The 20,658-nt window shown below is 32.0% G+C and overlaps 1 protein-coding gene across 1 annotated transcript in view; it reads right to left on the minus strand.

The window, feature by feature from the left end:
- LOC111710498 (oocyte zinc finger protein XlCOF29) overlaps positions 1-1,116 on the minus strand; it is a 3,440-nt gene extending 2,324 nt beyond the window's left edge. The window contains exons 1-3 of the mRNA XM_023484601.1: positions 954-1,116; positions 349-426; positions 17-198 (exon numbers count right to left, since the gene is read on the minus strand). Of these exons, the coding sequence (XP_023340369.1) occupies positions 17-198; positions 349-426; positions 954-1,116 (423 nt within the window). The remainder of the gene's footprint in view (positions 1-16; positions 199-348; positions 427-953) is intronic.
- Between the last annotated feature and the right edge of the window lie 19,542 nt (positions 1,117-20,658).

Genomic DNA, 20,658 nt, shown 5'->3' on the forward strand with positions numbered 1-20,658 from the left:
TCTTCAGTCTATTTGCTGTAGTTGCAGAATACTCACATTGAGAACAAGGATATCTCACTCCTTCATGTATATTTTCAACATGAATTTTCAGGTAATAAGCTCTGGTTGCAACATGCTCACATTTATTACAAGGAAATCCCACTTTACTTCTTTTAGTTCTCTTTAGTTCCGGCTCAAATCCTTGATCCATGTTTTCTCCTGAATAGTTAAAGATCGATTTTTATATCAAATATTTAATTATCTTTATCGTTAACAACTTTAATATTTATGAACTGTATTTATTGTATTTTATCAATTTATGAATTTTCCCAATGATATTTATTGTTTAAATGTAAGATTTCCAATTACCTGAATCCTCTATTTCATCTTTAATGATTAGTTCTGTGTGAAAATCAGGATCAAATACAGGTTGATTCTCAATCGTATCTAAACATGAATGTATGTGTTTAATTAAGGTTTTAATATTTTCTAATATTATTTCTATTTAATCTATTTCAAGGTGTTAAATGGGTACCCGCTCATCGAACCTAGAGGAAACGAACCTATTGAGTTTACAACCAAAAGTTTTTCTGACCTAAAATCTGTAGGTTCAATACACCTAGAAAATACAGGTTCACTCTCATGGTTTATTAACCCCCCCCCCCTTCAGCTCATGAGTTTTTTTTAAAGAGATTAAATATAGTTATTTTATGAAAAGATAAATTTTTCTCAAAAAATAATTTGTATTTTGAAGAAAAACCTGCTTCTTTTTATACCACAGGGGGGAGGGGGTTTCTTATGTTATGCTCCCTAAGTGTAGTATATTTTAAATTATTTTAAGTAATTAATTAATTATTCCAAGTTTTAAACAAAACTTCACAGTAAAATCCGAGCCCCCTTCAAAATAACAACTCAAGGTAGAAATTAATGTATATTTACTCTTTAATAAATAATTCTGACAACATGAAGTTAACCTTGCATTTCTGTATTTTCCATCTTTATATCATCTTTGTTTAGATTAACAGTACTTGTATCCTCTACAAAAGAGGAGGGAAGGATTTCTTCCTTGATGGAAAGTATCTCTTCTTTTATCTCAAACTCTTCTATATTAAATTCTTCTTTAAATATTTCTGCCATTATATCTGAAAATGCTTAAATTAGAAAAAAATTCGAATTTGAGATTATTAATTTTTTTTCAACAAAAAAAAATTAAAAAGTACTTCTCTCTTTTTTATCTCTGCCATTCTATCTGAAAAATAAAGTTAGCATATTTGTTTAATGAAATACAGGCATAACACCATTTCAAGGGGTGTAATCAGGTATAATCCAGGGGGGGGGGGGTCAGCATCCATAAAAAAACTTTTATGCATAAATTTTATTGGGGGTGGAGCGCCCCCCCCCCCTGCCTAAGTAAGCCATCTTACCATAGAGAATAGAATATATAGAGAGGAATTTACTAGAAAAAAGTGTAAAACGGCCATTTTGTTGTACTGTTTCCATACTGCAGGTGTACTTCACATATTTATGCATATAACCTATTGGGCCCTGGAATATCATTTTATAGAAAATCTAAAATTATTGTTAAAAGAAAACCAATTATGAAAAAGGCTGGTTTCATAATTGACCAATGATCATTTCACATAGACTCTATGGTTTCCACTTTACAAACGATGATTTTCCGTTATACCTATAAATTAAATGATGTTTTTATTCACCTTATTCATTATAAAGTTTATTTACCAGTTTAAAAAATTCGAAATTGAAATGGATAGTCTAGGGAACATACTGTATTAATGTACTCTTCTGCATATAATTTGTGAACATTTACATGATTTGTACACTTTGAACTCCTTTTCAGTCTGAAAGGGACTGACAAAGTTCATACCGAGAGATTCTTTTAATTCCTCTCTGTATATATTCTATTCTCTATGCATCTTACCATTTCTTTTTGCTTCAATGAATTGCATTAGATCATTTGATTTTACTATCAATTTATTAATTTAATTTACTTCTAAAACCTAATGCAATCAAAGAAAAACAAGCCTAACCCTAATCTCAGAATTAATAAAAATAAAAATATATGCGTGATGACTAGTAAACAGCTGAGACAAGACAAATCTGAAATCAAAAACATTATAAACGTAGGAAAGTTGCCATATAAGACGACATTTAGAGTTTTCTATGTTAAGATACAAGACGACATTTATACTTATCAATCTGATTTGAACGATGCTATCTCATTTGAACTACTCCCGTTTAAGAACTATTGTTCATTTGAACTATTGTTCGTTTGAAATACTGCACGTATGGTACGTAAATGAACATTAGTTCAAACGAGTAAAGATATTGCTCATTTGAATTGTTTTTCAGTTCATTTGAAGTATATTATTCATTTGAACTATTGATATTATAAATGAAACATACACAAGGAAATAGTTTAAATTAACATTAAAATATAGTTCAAATGGACATAAAAATAGTTCAAATGAACGTAAAAATAGTTCAAATGAACAAAAAAATAATTCAAATGAACAAAAAAAAGTTCAAATGAACAAAAAAATAGTTCAAATCGTTCTCTAGGACTGACCCACACTTGTTGCGCCAGCTTGTTGCTGATAATGTTAAAGTTAATTTTTTGAGCAAAAAAAATATTTTTAGACTTTGTAAGGTTACTAGCTATTTATATGTTTTTCAACTATTTTATTTGAAATCTTTTTTTTTTGATTTGAACTATTTTTTTCTCATTTAAACTATATTTTTTTTCATTTTAATTATTTAATTTGAACTATCTTCATGTTCATTTGAACTATTTAAATTTGGTCATTTGAACTATTTTTTGTTCATTTGAACTATTTTTTTTGTCATTTTTTCATTTTAAATATTTTTTTCTCATTTGAACTATTTTTTTTTCATTTGAACTATTTCATTTGAACTATTTTTTTTCTCAATTGAACTATTATTAAGTTCATTTGAACTATTTTTTTCATTTAAGCTATTTTTATGTTCATTTGAACTATTTTTTTGTTAATTTAATCAATTTTTATGTTCATTTGAAAAATTTCTGTGTATAATTGTTATCTTATATTGTCATGAACTAACTTAATTATGAAAATTTTAAAAAATTAAAAACTGAATTGCTAGAAAAATAGTTCAAATGAGCAAGTAATGTGTTGATTTGAACTACAGGATATGACGTCATGTCAGTAGTTCAAATGAACAATAGTTCGAATGAACAATAGTTCAAACGAACAATAGTTCAAACGGGAGTAGTTCAAATATGAGAATCCACAGATTTGAACATTTAAAAAAAATATCTTTAAATTGCTAAAAAAAAATTTAAAATTTAAACGATTTTTTCATGTACATTTTACAGGATTACCCAAAAAGGATGAGACTCAGAGACGAATTTAAGGTCTTTGTTTGCAGCATTATTTCATCTGAATCATAATAAACTGTAAACTGGGTTCTTTCACTGAAACACATGTAAGAATACCATTTAAAGACTTTACTTAATACAACCCCAAATTGTTGTATGTGTATAATTAATGTGGAAGTTTTTTCAAATTATTCAAAAAATCTGATAAGTTTATCCAGAAATTATGATTCGAGAGCTAACGCAATTGGTGGTGTCTACTCTAAAATAGAGGTGGGGCGAATGTATCCTGAAATTGATATTTGTATCCACTTTTATTTAATAATAACGTTTTCAAAATATTCAAAAATTAGGGATAATTTATTAAGAAAAAAAGAAGAGTTTCAGGTCGCCCTTAAAGTCTCATCCTTTGTGGGTAACCTTGTAAATGTGGTGTACAATTCGTAGTCGAACCATTTTAAGAAAATATTAAAACTTGAAAATAATGGTCCTTTTACAAAGCAATTTGTATAAGGGTCCAAGATTAATATAAAAAATGTTGATCTCTTTAAAAAAAAAATTTTTTTGTTTTGTTATTTACTAAATGACAAAATCTATAATTGTTGGGGGAAAATGTTCATTATACTGAGATTTACGTTTTTCAGGTCTATTCAGGATGTTTTGCGGCCAAACTAGTATTAGAAACAGAGGCGCAACTAGGGGGGGGGGCGGCCGGCCCCCCCTGCAGAATCAAAAGAAAGAAAGAATGGTGAAAATCAGTATCACAGGAATAAGAAAACCAATAGAGTTTGTTTCAGAGTATTGAATGATTCTAATGATGATATTTTTCTCTCTCTTATCCCAACTTAACAGTAATCCACTAATTCCTTCCAAAATGTCGTCTTCTCTCCTTATAAACATTTGTACCCACTAAACTACATATTCTCCATAGTTTTTATATTTATTAAACATTTTTATCCACTAAACTACATATTCTCCATAGTCTTTACACACGTATTTTATTATATCTGTATCTCTGTTCTGAACTTCTATATCTTGCTGATTCTCTTTCCAATACTGTGGTCCCCTTAGAACATCTATTCATTACTCAATCTTCCCAATCACTCCAACTTCCGATTTACCAACCCTTTTATCATCCTCACATTCATTGAATTCCAATCCCAACTTCCTGTTTAGTTGTTATCCATCCCAATTCCCAACCTATTTTATCTATTCCCAATTTATCCCTGTCTAACCTATTCCAACTTCCTAGTCCTCATCCTAATCCCAATCCTTCCAATCCCAACATTGGTTAACATTCATTTGGGATTCCTTCAGTTTGGGATTTTACTTATAAAATCAGACAGAAATGTTTTATATTATTGCCGACTTTTTACATGACAAATGACAACATAGCAAACAAAATATTATGATTTAATAATGTATTATTGTTTCATGAATGCCTTTTTAGAAAACCTTTATATACACCAGTTGTATCTGGCGCTTGGATTTCTATCTTTTCTCTACCTGCATGGTTTTAAATGGTTGGCTTGGTTTAGGGGTGGTTATATCCCAAAACAAGAATTATTAATTTAATGATGTATCAATTCATCAATTTATCATTCAATTTAGATCTATTTATTTTTATCTTGTAAATTGTTATTTGCTATTTTTACCTTGAAATCAAACCAGGATTTTAATTAGTACAAGCCCGACCAGTTAAAAGAACACACTCCATCATGTAGTGTTGCTAAGAAATCCCACTAAGCCTCTCACAATTGGCTTACTTTAAGCGAGTTTGTTCTACCTATGTGATCGTGGATTATAAACATTAATAAATCATCGGAATCATAGTGCTCATTAAACAACCAGATAGCGGAGAAGAGAGTGAAAGAGTCAGATGGATGGTTATAGATAGATCTGATACAACAGCTACCACCCCCACCTTCAAACATATCAACTTCATCTAGATCATCCTCCCTTCTGTTTTCTTCCTCCCAATTTTACGAAACAAGCCAATCTAATCTTTTTTGCCCTACCGGCAAAAGTTATTGAAGAAATTTTATTATACTATAGTTAGTTTTAAAAAGAATATTTTTATCTTTCTCAATTCTCAAGGCAAGGTTATTGTAAACATTTAATGTAAAAAAAAGTTCTGAACTGCATTTTATTTGTGTTGAGTTTATAGAGTACTCGTAGATATCAAACTTTGAATTCTTATGGTAAAATATTCCAAGTTTGAAATATCAAATGTTTACACCACTCGGTGCAAAGATTTAGGGATTAGAATATTTGAGTTTGTGGCAAAAACTCAGTTCCAAATCTAGAGAAAATTCTGAACCTGGCAAATTTCTAACTGATTATCATATTTGATAACTAACAACGTTTATTTTCTTTGACAGAAGTTCTGTAAAATCGAAAATGAATTTAGATTATGAATGTTGGTTAGATCAATCATTAATTCAATAACTTCTAGAGAAAAGGAAACATTATCTGTTCTTTTTCAATGTAGATGATTGAAATTATTATTTACCTATGTATTTTTATGTTTTTTTTTCAGAAACTATAAATGATTATTTCTTCCATTTTAATCTGTAATTAAACCAGGTACTTAAAAATATTCTTTTGCGATTCGCACACATATTCAATGAATTGACTCATATCATTCATTTTACAGCTGTTGGAAGTATAAATTTTGTAAAAACACAAGAACAACAAATCGATTTGAATTGAACACAGCCAAATCTGCATGCAACAACTTAAAATTTCCTTTTTTTCGACTTCAAACCCTTAAAAAAGCACTTTTGTTTTTGAAACCCCCCAACCCTAACAAAATAATATATTGCCCCCCCCCCTAGCAAACGTCCTAGTTGCGCCTCTGATTAGAAAATGATAAAAATTTATAATTAAGAAATGGTTACGGGCATGCGACGTAGATTATGCTCTCTCGCTGCAGTCTTGTAATTTTACTCAGCATGCGCCTAACTCCTTTTGGCTGCCTCATGGTTACTTTGAACGAATAACCCCTAAATCTTGAAAAGAACATATCTAGTGTTCTATCTGTGTTGTTATTAGTCTATGATATTGTAAACTAAGGATGTGAACCATACCCATAGAGAATAGAATATATAGAGAGGAATTAAAAGAATCTCTCGGTATGAATTTTTTCAGTCCCTTTCAGCCTGAAAGGGAGTTCAAAGTGTACAAATCATGTAAATGTTCACAAATTATATGCAGTAGAGTACATTAATACAGTATGTTCCCTAGACTATCCATTTCAATTTCGAATTTTTTAAACTGTTAAAAAAACTTTATAATGAATTAGGTGATTAAAAACATCATTTGATTTATGGTTATAACGGAAAATCATCGTTTGTAAAGTGGAAACAAGCCTATTTCATAATTTGCTTTTCTTTTAACAATAATTTTAGATTTTCTATAAAATGATATTCCAGGGCCCAACAGGTTATAAGGCATAAATATGTGAAGTACACCTGCAGTATGGAAGCAGTACAACGAAATGGCCGTTTTACACTTTTTTCTAGTAAATTCCTCTCTATATATGCTATTCTCTATGACCATACCCCATAATCTACTCTGTTGTAAGGTCGTCTCTGACAAATTACACCTCCGCTAGACCCTCCGTTCACTTTCCAAACCAAACATTTTCAAGGTCTCTGCGTAAAAGTAAACAAAAGCCTCATGTAGCCAATAAAACTTAAAATTCATTAAAAAAGAAACAATTTAAACATAATTCCAGTGAATCATTTACAAACAAACAGTGAAATTCCTTTAACCAAATGAATATTTATTTAAGAAGATTAAAAATTGCTTTAGACTACAATTCAAACAACTATTCCCATGCTATATGCAATTCTAGATCGTAAGTTCCTTATGTTTAATTTACAACAGTATCTTTAAACCTTTTGTTTGCCGATTCACAACAGTAACTTTTAAACCTTTTATTGGCCGATTCACAACAGTAACTTTAAGCCTTTGTTCAATTCTCAATGGTACATATTTCTTTAACCAATTGTTCGATTTACAACAATACTCATTTATTTATAGTTACACCCAACTGGTTTAATCTTTATTAACAATCATTATTTATATACATGTACGTCAATAACAATTTGTATTTTTTTTTTTTGTAGGAAACCTCGTTACTGAAATATATTTTCAACAAGAAGTTATCGTCTATGGTTGTGTGGGAATTAGAGTGTTTATTCCGCCTACCGACTTTGGATTTGTCATCCCTTGAGAAGCTTTTCCTAGGAAATATATACCCGGTTCCGACCTATATTCTCCTCCTTCCGCTTCCTCGAGTTGCATTTCTTCAGCTCCATTTCCGCCGCCCATTTCCTTTTGATTGGTTTACAAAGGAATTGTCACAAACTCAAATTTTCTCATCCCTACCATCTTTTCACTGTGCATGCGACGGTGTAATTATTAGATATTTCAGACTATTTAATCTAACATAACTTACATACAGGGTGTCCCAATAAACATGGGAATTAAGAGACGATTTGAAAATCGTCTTCGATTTCCCTCGTTGATAAATGACAAAAATGTAATACTAATATGGACAGATTTCTTTATATCTATTTCAATTTTAATGGTGCAAAAATGGTAGACCACATTTTGGAATTCCCGAGGTTTAGGATGCTATTCGTTTTAACTACAGTGAAACCCTTAATAACGAATACATCGAAAGAATTCATCAAATTTCGTATTCTTCACTTTCTGATAATGGAATGTTGCAGATATTTAGTTTTTAATTAAATGATTATATGAAACTCTTTAAAACTGTTCTCGCATATTCATGGCTATTTATTTATTTTCGCAAATACTGAAATTTACGTAATGTAGTATAAAACTTATTGAAAAATTGTCAAGACGACATTTGATAAATTTTTCCGATGTATTCGTTATTAAGGGTTTCACTGTAAAACACTAACAAATTGTGATGGCGTTAATTCCTATGTTTATTTATTTATATAAGCGACATTGGGTTGCATTATAAAGGAGAAAAATAATCTGAGTTTGTGGCAAAAACTGAGTTAAATTATTTCATTATTTCAATTCTTAACATAATTGCGAATAATATGTGATCTTGATAAAAATTCATTTCATAATTTTCATTAAATATTTGCAAATTTACTTTTTCCCAAATAATATTTCATATTATTCATAAAATATTTCTAAATATATTGTTTGGACCAATTTCTTTCTTATGTATTTTTAATAAATTTTTATTTTTGTGATAAAATCATTTATTTACAATTTACAAGTATTTTTGCATGAAATAATATATTTTTTGGATATAATAACTAAGGGATAAGCTTAATTTGACCAAAGTAACAATGAATTATTTAAAACAGTACATGGTTTAATTTTCAATATTTCCCATTTTTTTTATAAAAATCTATATTTTAAAGCTTAACATTTTTATACAAACAACCACGGAAATTGTCAATTTTTTATAAATCTTTTATGAATAATTTTATTTTTGCATAAATTTTAACATTTATTATTAAATGATTCAAAAATAAGATTTTCTCAAATTTAAATTCACGAAAAACGAGATGTAAAAAAATCAATTAAAGGGAGTGTTAGCAAAAAATGAAAGGGTGTATAGGCTTAATGCGATAAATAAGCGTTTTTGATCGCTACTAATCTTACTGCAGTGCAGTGATGATATTTAAAGAAGGGGATTCACACAAATTTAAACTAAAATGAAGAGAAACTTAATATTATGATTTTTAACAAATTTTTAAATTTTTTTTGTCCATTTTGATGGTTATTATATCGTCAGAAGTGACAAGGGTCAACCAAGACCGAAATATATTCTCAATAAATGTGGAACTAACATCTACTTTTTTACTCTACAGAGGTTTGGTCTATCACCATCACCGAATTTTATTTGAATATAGGAGTTCTATAATTTTAAACTAAAAAATACAAATGAAATGAAGGCTTGTCACAGAGGCATATTCAGGGGGTGGGGCATGGGGGCTCAGCATCCATTTTGATCATTGAAATCAATGATTTCCAATTGGTTTTTGGGCTTCAATGGGTGCTGAGCCCCCCTGACAGAAAAAAAATTGAAGACCCCCCTGGGATTATTAATGGAGAAATTAAAAACATTTAGTGCAGAAAAGGATTAATTCTCTCAAATTTAGGCTGTAAAAAGTTCCTAAATTTATATCAAATAAGAATTTTATGCATTTTTATGTTTTTTAATTGTTTTAATGTTTTTTGAATGTCGTCTTCAAATTTGTCCAGTTATTAATACATAAAATAAATAATTAACGGTTGGCATTGTAAACCTCTTAATAAATTAATCAACCATATTTTATTGTTTTAATGCACCACTTTTTACAATTTTAATACACATTTTTTGACTGCTTTAATATCACTTTTTACTGCTTTTTAACACCACTTATCACAGTGCTTCAATACATCATTTTTTACTGCTTTAATACTCAAGTTTTTACTAGTTTAATGCACCATTTTTACTGCTTTAATACGCCACCTTTTACTGCAATAATATTCCACTTCTGACTGCATTATTACTCTACTTTTTACTGTTTTAATACACCCTTTTTACTGCTTTAATACGCAACCTTTTATACTGCATTAATATTCCACTTCTAACTGCTTTAATACACTATTTTTTACTGCTTCAATACATAATTTTTTACTTTTCACTACTTTAATACGCCACTTTTGACTGCTTTAATACACATCATTTTTACTGCTTTAAAACACCTATTTTTACTGATTTAATACAATATTTTTGACTGCTTTAATACACCACTTTTTACTGCTTTTATTTAGCTTTTCTATCAAGATGAGCTGCCCCCCCCCCTTTAAACCTGGTAAAACAATAATATCTTTCACATAATCATCAAATTTCAAAGGTATTGTTGTAAATCGGGCAATTGCATCTTTGCGTTGAGATTGGAGGCTGAAGGGTCTTTTAAAATTATCGCTTACAATCCGTTTAAACCTTGGACTTGCGGGGGTCGCAATACAGGGTGTCCCAATAAAATGAGCAGGTAGAGTTATTTGTGATTATGTCTCAAGCTGGAGCTATTTAGATTATACTCAATTGTGCAAACCGAAGCTAGCTATTTCGCACTGAGGAAGAAATACGATTTGGTGGCATTAAAACTGCGAATGGTGTTGTTAAAACCGGAAACTCCAACATTGGCTTTTTACCTACAGTACAAACATATATGACAGATCAAATATAGGACAGATCAAATATAGGACCGGAAAAATATAGGACAGGACAAATATAGGACAGGACAAATATAGGACAGGATAAATATAGGACAGGATAAATATAGGACAGGACAAGTATATGACCGGACAAATATAGGACAGGACAAATATAGGACAGGACAATTATAGGAAAGGAAAAATATAGGACAGGGCAAATATAGGACAGGACAATTATAGGAAAGGAAAAATATAGGACAGGACAAATATAGGACAGGGCAAATATAGGACAGGAAAAATATAGGACAGGAAAAAAAAAGGACAGGATAAATATATAGGACAGAGCAAATATAGGACAGGAAAAATATAGGACAGGACAAGTATAGGATTGGACAAAAATAGGACAGACAAACATAGGACAGAACAAATAAAGAACAGAACAAATATAGGACAGGAAAAACATTAGACAGAACAAATATAGGACAGGACAAATATAGGACAGGACAAATCTAGGACAGAAAAATAAAGGACAGGACAAATATAGGACAGTACAATTATAGGACAGACAAATATAGGACAGGACAAATATAGGACAGCACAAATATAGGACAGGGAAAATATAGGACAGTAAAAATATAGGACAGGACAAATAAAGGACAGGACAAATAAAGGACATGAAAAATATTGGACAGGACGAATAGGACAGGACAAATATAGGACAGACAAATGTGAAATAGAACATACATGGGACATGAACAGACTTTGAACATGGAAAAATGTGGGACAAGACAAAGATAGGACTGAGACAAAATTAAGGACAAGGATAAATGTGGGACAGGCTACAATGAAGGTTAATATAGACTTGTTGCACTAGTATTCATTATAATTAAGATTTTGAAGTTAAAAATTATATTTTTCGTGCCTTTAAAACATAGGACCAAGGACCAAGGGAGATACATTAGATCTTGTTTTATGGCAAGACAACTATTAGAATTGTTTATCGGAATTGCAACAACTATTTACGGCACTGATCAATTAATCAACAACTTTCATTTCAGTTTTTTGATTTAATTGTTATAATAATTCAATTATTCAATATAGCTGCACGAATATATAAAAGACTCTCTACTTTTTATATTTTTTGTGTAGTTTAGATTTTTTTATTAATTGCACTTTTGAAGCAAGGAATGAAGAATCAATCTAAATTTAATCAATTAATCAACTTTACTAAAACCTAAGTAATTTCTGAATTTTAGGACTGATGTCTGGTTTTAAATGAAAACTAAGACGACATACTGTAACTTACTTGTTTCATTGATTTTAGAAAATAAATATAATTATGATTGAAAAACGTACTTTCAATCCTCTATTCAATGAGTGGTCCGTTAACGGACAGTTCGATTAACAACCGTGCCATTTAAAAATATATCCAAATGTGATATCGTCATTTTTTTCATATCTGAAAACTATTTGAATTCATCTATTTATTTTTATTCTTGGCAGTGTAAAGACATTAAACCCCTTTAAATTCTTTTTAATGCATTTATTACTCAAAAATGCAGATGCATATTTTAGACCTAAATTACCCCTCCTCTTCCCTTTAAAACGGATGACGACATTATGAATGCAAAATAATAAATAAAAAATAATCAAAATGTTTTCTCTTTCTCACAGAAAATGATCATTAAGACCCCAAATTGTTCAGAGAATTTATATGAAATTTGTTCTTGGACCTGAAAAACATTTCTGGTCTGTTTAGGTTTTTTTTTTTTGAATTTTAGAATTAGGTTGATCAAGTTTTCAGCGAAATTTCGCATATTTTGCGAAAAAACTGTTTCACATTTATCGCTTTAATCTGTTTCGCGAAAAAATGCGATAATTTTGTGAAAAAGCAAATACAAAATATTTTGGTGGGGAAAAAATGTGAAAATTTTACGAAAAAAATACGAATAATTAGTTGTGGCATCTACAACACTTGTAGAAACGTGTATTTTGGGAGGGGGAGGGGGGGGGGGGGATTGCTTAGAACAAAAAATGTAAAAATAATAAATGAAGAATTGACACTTTGGACAGTCGTGTATTTTTTTTAAAGTTTGGATACGTCGTGGGATAAGAATAAGGATTTAACTTCATATTTTGTTTAGTTTGTTATTGTTTGTCTGTTTGTTTGTTTCCAAAAATTCGTCAATACGGCCGAACCAATTATTCGTCAATACGGCCGAACCAATAAGCCTAGAACTTTTTATAATTTAAAGAATTGCTAAAACAAATTTTAGATTTTTCAAAACTTTAAAAATATGTGAATAAAAAACAGAAAAATGTACATTGCTCACCCTCCTCTGTATGGTTCGCCCCCCCCCCTTCCTTTGGTTTGCCGTCCCTCCCTCAATGGGTAGAATATAAATCTTTAACCTTGCCTCTATATATGGATGTTTAGATACTAACTTTAGGAAATAAGGCAAGAGAAATCTAGAGATAAATGCATCATTGTTTTGTTAACAACATGTTTTTGATAATATACTGTTAGAAAACTAAACTCCATAGTGTGGTGTTATTTACATAGAATATTCAAACGTGAGCAGAGTTTGAATTTTAATGGATCTAAGCCAATTAAAAATACTATTTCAGAACAGGAGCAATTTTAACAAATAAAATATAATTTTTACGAAACAAAATAGAACTAATAGAACCCTAGAACGAACAAGAAATGTGAACAAGGATCAGTGGTTGCCAGGAAGGCCTGAGTAGTTAGAAAATGTTTTTGTTTACAATTAAACTAGTTTTAGATCTATTCTAAAACATCACTGGAGAATTCAAACAACTCTTTAGCTCTAGCTGCATATCTAGGTAACCCCCTCCCTTTCTCCCTACCATGGATGTTACTGTCAATCTTCAGATGTTTTAACCATATTTTAATGAAAAACGTTGGAAATTTTGAATACTAACTTTGATGACTTTTTGATTGGTACAAAATAGAGGCTAAGCGTCCTTTTCCTACAGAGCATAAAATAGGCTTCATTATTCCTACGCGGCTTCATTCATTTTAAACCCATTATTATCATTCTCAAGTTAGATCATTTAAATACTTCAGATTTTATTTTCAAACCGAACTTTAACGTCTATCTGATCGTTTTTCCAAATGTTTATCTGTCTGTCTGTCACTTTGTATCTCTTTCTGTCTTTCAATCAACCTGTATTTTTTCTACATATATTTAATATATATATATATATATATATTTATATATAAATTGTANGAAATTTTTTTTTTAATCCGTGATTTATGCATCTAAAAACTGTCTTCCACACATGATTTTAAATTTTTTGTATGTTTTTGTTATTGAATATTTAGGATTTATTTATTTAAATTTATAAATACTTTGTCTGCTGTCTGTTTGTCTATCTGTTTGTATCCAATAAACGTCAAAACGGCCATTTTTCCTGGCAATTCACACGACCCTATTCGATCGTACGATGGTTAAAAGTTGAATTGTTGTTACAAGAGAGGCAAGAAGCGCCCTGAATGCCTGTTTCTATAAATCTTTGTATCGATGTTTCTATCAGATATCTTGTGAGATAAAAGCGCTAATTAGAGATAGGTCACATTCCTTTGCATCAAGATACAAAATACAGAAAATATATTAGATGGATAGATAGATGGATCGAAAGGATAGATAGATATATAGATAGAAAGATGGATCGAAAGATAGATAGATAGATAGATAGATAGATAGATAGATAGATAGATAGATAGATAGATAGATAGATAGATAGATAGATAGATAGATTCTTAGAGATAAGTAAATTTATATTGCGCAGGAGGAGCAGGAGGCAGTGTTGTGTGTAAACTGCACGCGCAGGAATATAGCGCACATTGTACTGTGCCTAGAGTAGTTTACCTTGACATTAACCTGTTTACACTCTAGGTTCTATCTCACTGTATATTTTACTACATTGACTGAAATGTTTGTAGTACTAAAACTATCCGCTAGGTTACACTGATTAAAGATTCTCAAACACTTGTTTTGACTAAACTCTTTATTTTTAAATCTTCTTAAAAGTTTAGACTACTAAAATTTAACAACTATATTTTATAGTATAAAAAATAAATAAGAAAGAGATACCTTTAAAAAACTTCTATTTATATTGCTGCAGAGTAATAGTACAGAACAGACTCCTGCATAAAGAGTTGAGAACCTTTTTATACTCAAGCGAGCTTAGCCTATTCATATTTATATTGTTGCAGAGTAGTAGTACAGAACAGACTCCTGCATAAAGATTTGAGAATCCTGTTATACCCAAGCGTGCTTACCCTAGCCGAGCAAGCTTGTTTGGTAAAAAAAAGTTCTCAGCATAAACAGAAATAAAAAATGCTGCAGTTTCCTGAAGAATAAAATCATAAAGAGTTTGCCAACATTTTCTATATGTATTTATATTACTAGAAATTCAAGGCGCTTCGCGCCCTTCTTTCTAGCCTTAGAGGGCGCTTCGCGCCCATCTTCTAAATTAATTGTAAACATGTTCTCTTTGTGTACATCGTAAAACTAAACAAAAATAATTCGCGGATTTTTACAAAAAATTTCGCGGATTTTCAAAATTTTAAAAAATTTAATGACGATCGAATTTTGATAGAGACAAATATTTGAAATTTTGATGATTCATAAACCTTCCCTGGGCTCCCTAGATGTCCCACAAAAAATTTGGGCCCGATCGGTTCAGCCGTTTTGACGTTTATTGGATACAAACAAACAGACAAACAGACAGACAAACAGACAAGCCAAATTTATATATAGATTACAGATAGACTGGAGTAAAAAAGAAAGGTTACATTTTTGAAATTTAAATATACTGCCACCATGTATATACTTTTTTTAATTATATACATAGATATAAACTTACTCAAGTATGACGAAGCCAATCTTCCTCTGGTTTGTTCGATCTATTTACATTATTTTTAAATTATCTTCGCAGATATAAATATACTACAGTACTATTAATCACCATAGTGTATGTTTTAAACCCTGTAATAAATCTCGCTGCCCTGTATGTGAACAGATGGGAAAGAATTCTGTTGAAGAGGTGATAATCTCGGAGGCGAAATATATTGAGAAGAAAATGATATAATTCTAGTGCTAGAGAGTAGGGTTGGGATTTGTTTAAAAACGATCTAAAGTGTATGTTTTCTCCTCGTCTTGCAGCGTGCTTATCTCCTTTTTCTTTTCATTCATTTTCAATCTTTAAATGTGAAAGTTCCGACCATTTCTCGTTCAATTCCTCTAACATTGCATCTTTCTGCCATATCTCTACAGTATCTTGTATTTCCATTTCCGAGCATCATATTTGGATTTCTAGCTCTTTCACTCTTGCGGACTTTTTCTTGACCAAGTTTTTAAGCGTTCGTACGCATTGTCCCTTATTTTCTGATCAAATAAATAACCATCCATTTCTAGCGCCTGCACTTCTGTAAACTTTCCGGCTGGACCATTTTTGTGATGTTGGCTAACTTTGTAGTTAAAGAATTGAGAGAGAGAAATATTGTTCCATCTCTGCCCTCCATTCTGGCCAACCTTTTTTCAGGTTATAGACATCATCCTCCATCTTCTCCAGTTTTGCATTCATATCCAGTTCAGTACTTTATCTTTGTTCATCCGCTCATCTTCCTCATCTAGTTCCTGTTCATATATCCGCTCATCTTCCTCATCTAGTTCCTGTTCATATATCCGCTCATCTTCCTCATCTAGTTCCTGTTCTTCTTTAATCAAAGCTTCGCTGTCTTCATCAACTTTTGAAGATAAAGCATTTTCAACCAGGCTGTTTTTGTTCCACAATCTCCGATGTTGGTAGGTTGTCCAGTTCTTCCCATTTTTTACTCTGCAGTACTCCATGAATGAAGAGATGAATGAATAGATGAATAAAAGGATAACTGAATAAAGGGATATATTAAAGGATGGCCGGATAAATAGATGAATGAATAGATGAATGGTTGGATGACAGTTGCTCCCCATGCAATCAAGCTCTGCGCAGCTAGAGATAAAAAGTACAAACATCAGTTTAGTTTTCATAAACTTGGTCGCGTTGCCGTTAGTTTAGTTTATTGGAATTGTTTACTCTTCACTTCACGGAACACTTTCCTCAAAGTCTAATTATCTAATCCCTATATCAGTGCAATCTTATGATTGAAACCTTTGATATTTCAAAGTTAGATCTCCCGAAACTCATAATCTGGAGTTATGAAATTAGAGTTTACGGGAAGTGTTCAGTTCCAATTTATTATTTAGATAACCGTTTAAAATTTCAAATTTCAAATAAGGAAACAGAAACAAAAGTAAATTTGAATCAGCCGTCCCTTTATAGTTCGTTAAGCTCTAAATCTAAGAAATTCTAGAAATTATTTATTCTAAAAAACGGTCCTTTTTTGTTGTTAAACATCCCTGAAAAAAATTTTAACATGCGAGGGTAGGGAATCAATCGAACCTTCATACCCCCCCCCCCCCTTCCCAACGTCCACAAATCCACCAATTCTTGCCCCTACCCCCCACCCCGTGGTCCTGTTTCCCTGTTAAAGAATGTTCTAATTAATATCTATTTATCCTCTTATCCCCGTGACTGACATTGAACCACGTTAAACAGTGGAAATCTGTTTTCAATTTACTTTTTAATTTTCGGTCGTTCAGGTCTCCAGGATATCCCGCGTTCAGATCTCCAGGATATCCCGCGTTTAGGTCTCCACGATATCCCGAGTTAAGGTCACTAAGAGCTTGTTAGTCCGTCGTACGGGTTCTTATTTAGTCCTAGCTTTTAACTTGCTGGTCATAAATAAATAAATAAATCTATAGAGTTTAAAACATTCCGTACCATACAATCATTTTGAATAAAATGTTATATCTTTTTATTTTCATTTTTCGTAATCAAATAATCAAACTTTAAAGTATACACCTAGAAAAATGAACTATTGTGGTGCATTTTCTACAATATTGAATTCTTTAAGTGTTATTTTTTCAATGGTGGGGGGCAGAAGAGATGGAGAAAGGACAGGAGATAGAAAGGTGTTGATGAGATAGGGATGAGGGGGAGGGGGTGAGTGAATAAGGGAGGGGGTTGGCGTGGATTCAAGTTTTTACACTACATATACCCTTCTACCCTTCTTTCATTGATAGATAGGCAGGAACTTCATACATATACATCAGGGGCATGCATAGGGAGGTTAACCCCCCCCCCTCCCCGCCTTCCTGCTGTTAAAGACCTGAATTTAAAGCATTTGCCTTTTTTCAATTTTAATGAAAATTGCTAAATAATTGCTTGCTTGCGATTGTCGCAAAATATAAGATAGATAACGATCTTACACTTTTTAGATTCATAAGATTTGGATTGAACAACTTTTATCAGACGACATTGTTGATCAAATAAAGGATTAGAATTTATCAAAATGTGAATCGGACCTGACCCGTTGTTATTCAGAACTCATTAGAACTAAAAATCACGAAACCTCTCTTTTCTAAAATTAAAATGTTGTTTTAGGGTTTCTCTCCCTAATATAGATTGGGACAAAAAAACTGTCAAAAAAGAATGTATTTTAATTATTCTGCTACGTAATTTGCTACTGTAATTGAACATTATTACACATATTACTTTAAAATTAGTTACAAATCATAAATCTTAATAAAAAAAATGAAGATTTCTTATTTTCATATTTTTATTCAACTACAAAGCAAGAGATAATATATATTTAAAAAATCACAATTTACTATGTAGTTTGGACCCGCCTAACCAGACTAGGTTGTTTTAATTGGTTGGCCCGTTAGAAGCGAATGAGAATTGTTAGTAAATCCATCGATGATACACTGTATAGTGTACATTTTAAACATAATAATGATGATAAATCAGGAAAAAGGTAATGGAAGGTGCAGTGACAGGGGCGGATACAGGGGGGGGCGGGGGTACATTCGCCCCCCTGACAGATTCCTATTCCTATATTTTCAGAATAGCTTCTCAATAGCATGCTTAAGGGAAAGAAACCCTAGTGCAAAACAGGAAAAATATCTCTCTTAATAAATTATAATGTGTGAAAAGTTAAAAATCTAGTTTTTTTGTCTTTAGTCATTAATTTTGACTCTTTTTGAGTCTTTTCAGTCAAAAATAATAGGAAGCCAGGAATAATTAGCTAGTATTAAATGCAACCGGTCTTGTTTGTTTGAATAAGGGGCGTGGCAGTCTCTAGGGGTTGGTAGGGTGGGACAGTATGGAGGGCGGACCCTGCAGGGATTGGGCGGGGCACTTCCTTCTGTCCTGCCCTGTAGTTAGATTCGATACAATGTTATTAAAGCGTTAAAAACAAATATTTGGGAGAAATGAACATAATCCAAAAATAATATACATTTAAATATTTCTAATATTGATACTCAAAAGGACTGTAAGCTCAATTTTTAATGGAGGTTTCTTGCGAAAGTGATGAGCATATTCTTTGTTTTGAGGAAGAAGTGGAGAAACTCACATATATAAATAAATACTTTTCGAGTTGAAAAAACGACGGTTTCCTCCAGAATTTTAATCAAATTAATGTTTCTAGGGTACCGTTGTTAATCTGGCATTGTCATCTTTGCATGCAGGGTTACTTGAAATTACGCGTACAGTCCCTTTTAAGAGAGTTATATGTCCAATTCACAATTGTACTCTGTACTGTACTGTACTGTACTGTACTGTACTGTACTGTATTGTACTGTACTGTACTGTACTGTACTGTATTGTACTGTACTGTACTGTACTGTACTGTACTGTACTGTACTGTACTGTACTGTACTGTACTGTACTGTACTGTACTGTACTGTACTGTACTGTACTGTACTCTGCTAAACTTTGTCTGAGTAAGTTTTCCTTCAATAGCAGTTTACTATAAAAATAACATGCGGATCTATACAGCAGAGATATGCAAGGAAATTCAGAGAAATAAAGTTTTTTCTTCAAGATATCAAAACTTCGATATCTTCCTATATTCCGATAAAGGGCTAACGGGTTCTGTTGTGAATCCGATAGAGGGCTAACGGGTTCTGTTGTGAACCTGATAAAGGGCTAACGGGTTCTGTTGTGAATCCGATAAAGGGCTAACGGGTTCTGTTGTGAACCTGATAAATTGAGGGTCACTAGAAATCCCAACAACAGTCCCTTTAATAATTTTACGAATACTTTTATTCTTGATATTCTCAAAGAAATAACTAAAATCACATTTTTATGCTAAATCTTGTAAAATATGTAAATGTGAAAATATATTAATGATTGTTGGCTACTGGTGGTGGTCTGCATACTAATTATTATACACGGAGAAACCTGAATATTCATTTCTCCAGGTACTCACTGAAGCACAGGGGAGAACTCAAGTTACTCACTGGAGCACAGTGGAGAACTCCGGGTACCTTCTGAAGCACAAGGGAGAACTCCAGGTCCTCACTGGAGCACAGTGGAGAAGACCATGTACTCACTAGATCACAGTGGAGAACTCAAGGTTCTCACTAGAGCACAGGGGATAACTCTAGGTACTCTCTGGAGCAAAGTGGAGAATTCCAGGTACTTACTAGAGCACAGTGACTCCAGGAACTCAACAGAAAATAGTAGAGAACTCAAGGTACTCACTGGAGCACAGTGGAGAATTCAAGGTACTCATTAGAACACGGGGGTTAACTCCAGGTACTCTCTGGAGCAAAGTGGCGAATTCCAGGTATTTACTACAGTACAGTAGAGGACTCCAGGTACTCACTGGAGCACAGAGAAGAACTCAAGGTTGGCACAGTGGAGAACTCCAGGTACTCAACAGAACATAGTGGAGAACTCCAGGTACCTGCTGAAGCACAGTGGAGAACTCCAGGTACCTACTGAAGCACAGTGGAGAACTCCAGGTACCTGCTGAAGCACAGTGGAGAACTCCAGGTACCTGCTGAAGCACAGTGGAGAACTCCAGGTACTTAACAGAACATAGTGGAGAACTCCAGGTACCTGCTGAAGCACAGTGGATAACTCAGTAGTGAAACTACCCTGGAAAACTACTTTACATAAACAATTCTTGTAAAAACATTTAACCCCCTAATTTCTCCCACTCCCCCCCCCAAAAAAAA

The sequence above is a fragment of the Eurytemora carolleeae genome, unplaced genomic scaffold (genome assembly GCF_000591075.1).
Source record: "Eurytemora carolleeae unplaced genomic scaffold, Eaff_2.0 scaffold1057, whole genome shotgun sequence".
In the NCBI taxonomy this organism is placed as follows: domain Eukaryota; kingdom Metazoa; phylum Arthropoda; class Copepoda; order Calanoida; family Temoridae; genus Eurytemora; species Eurytemora carolleeae.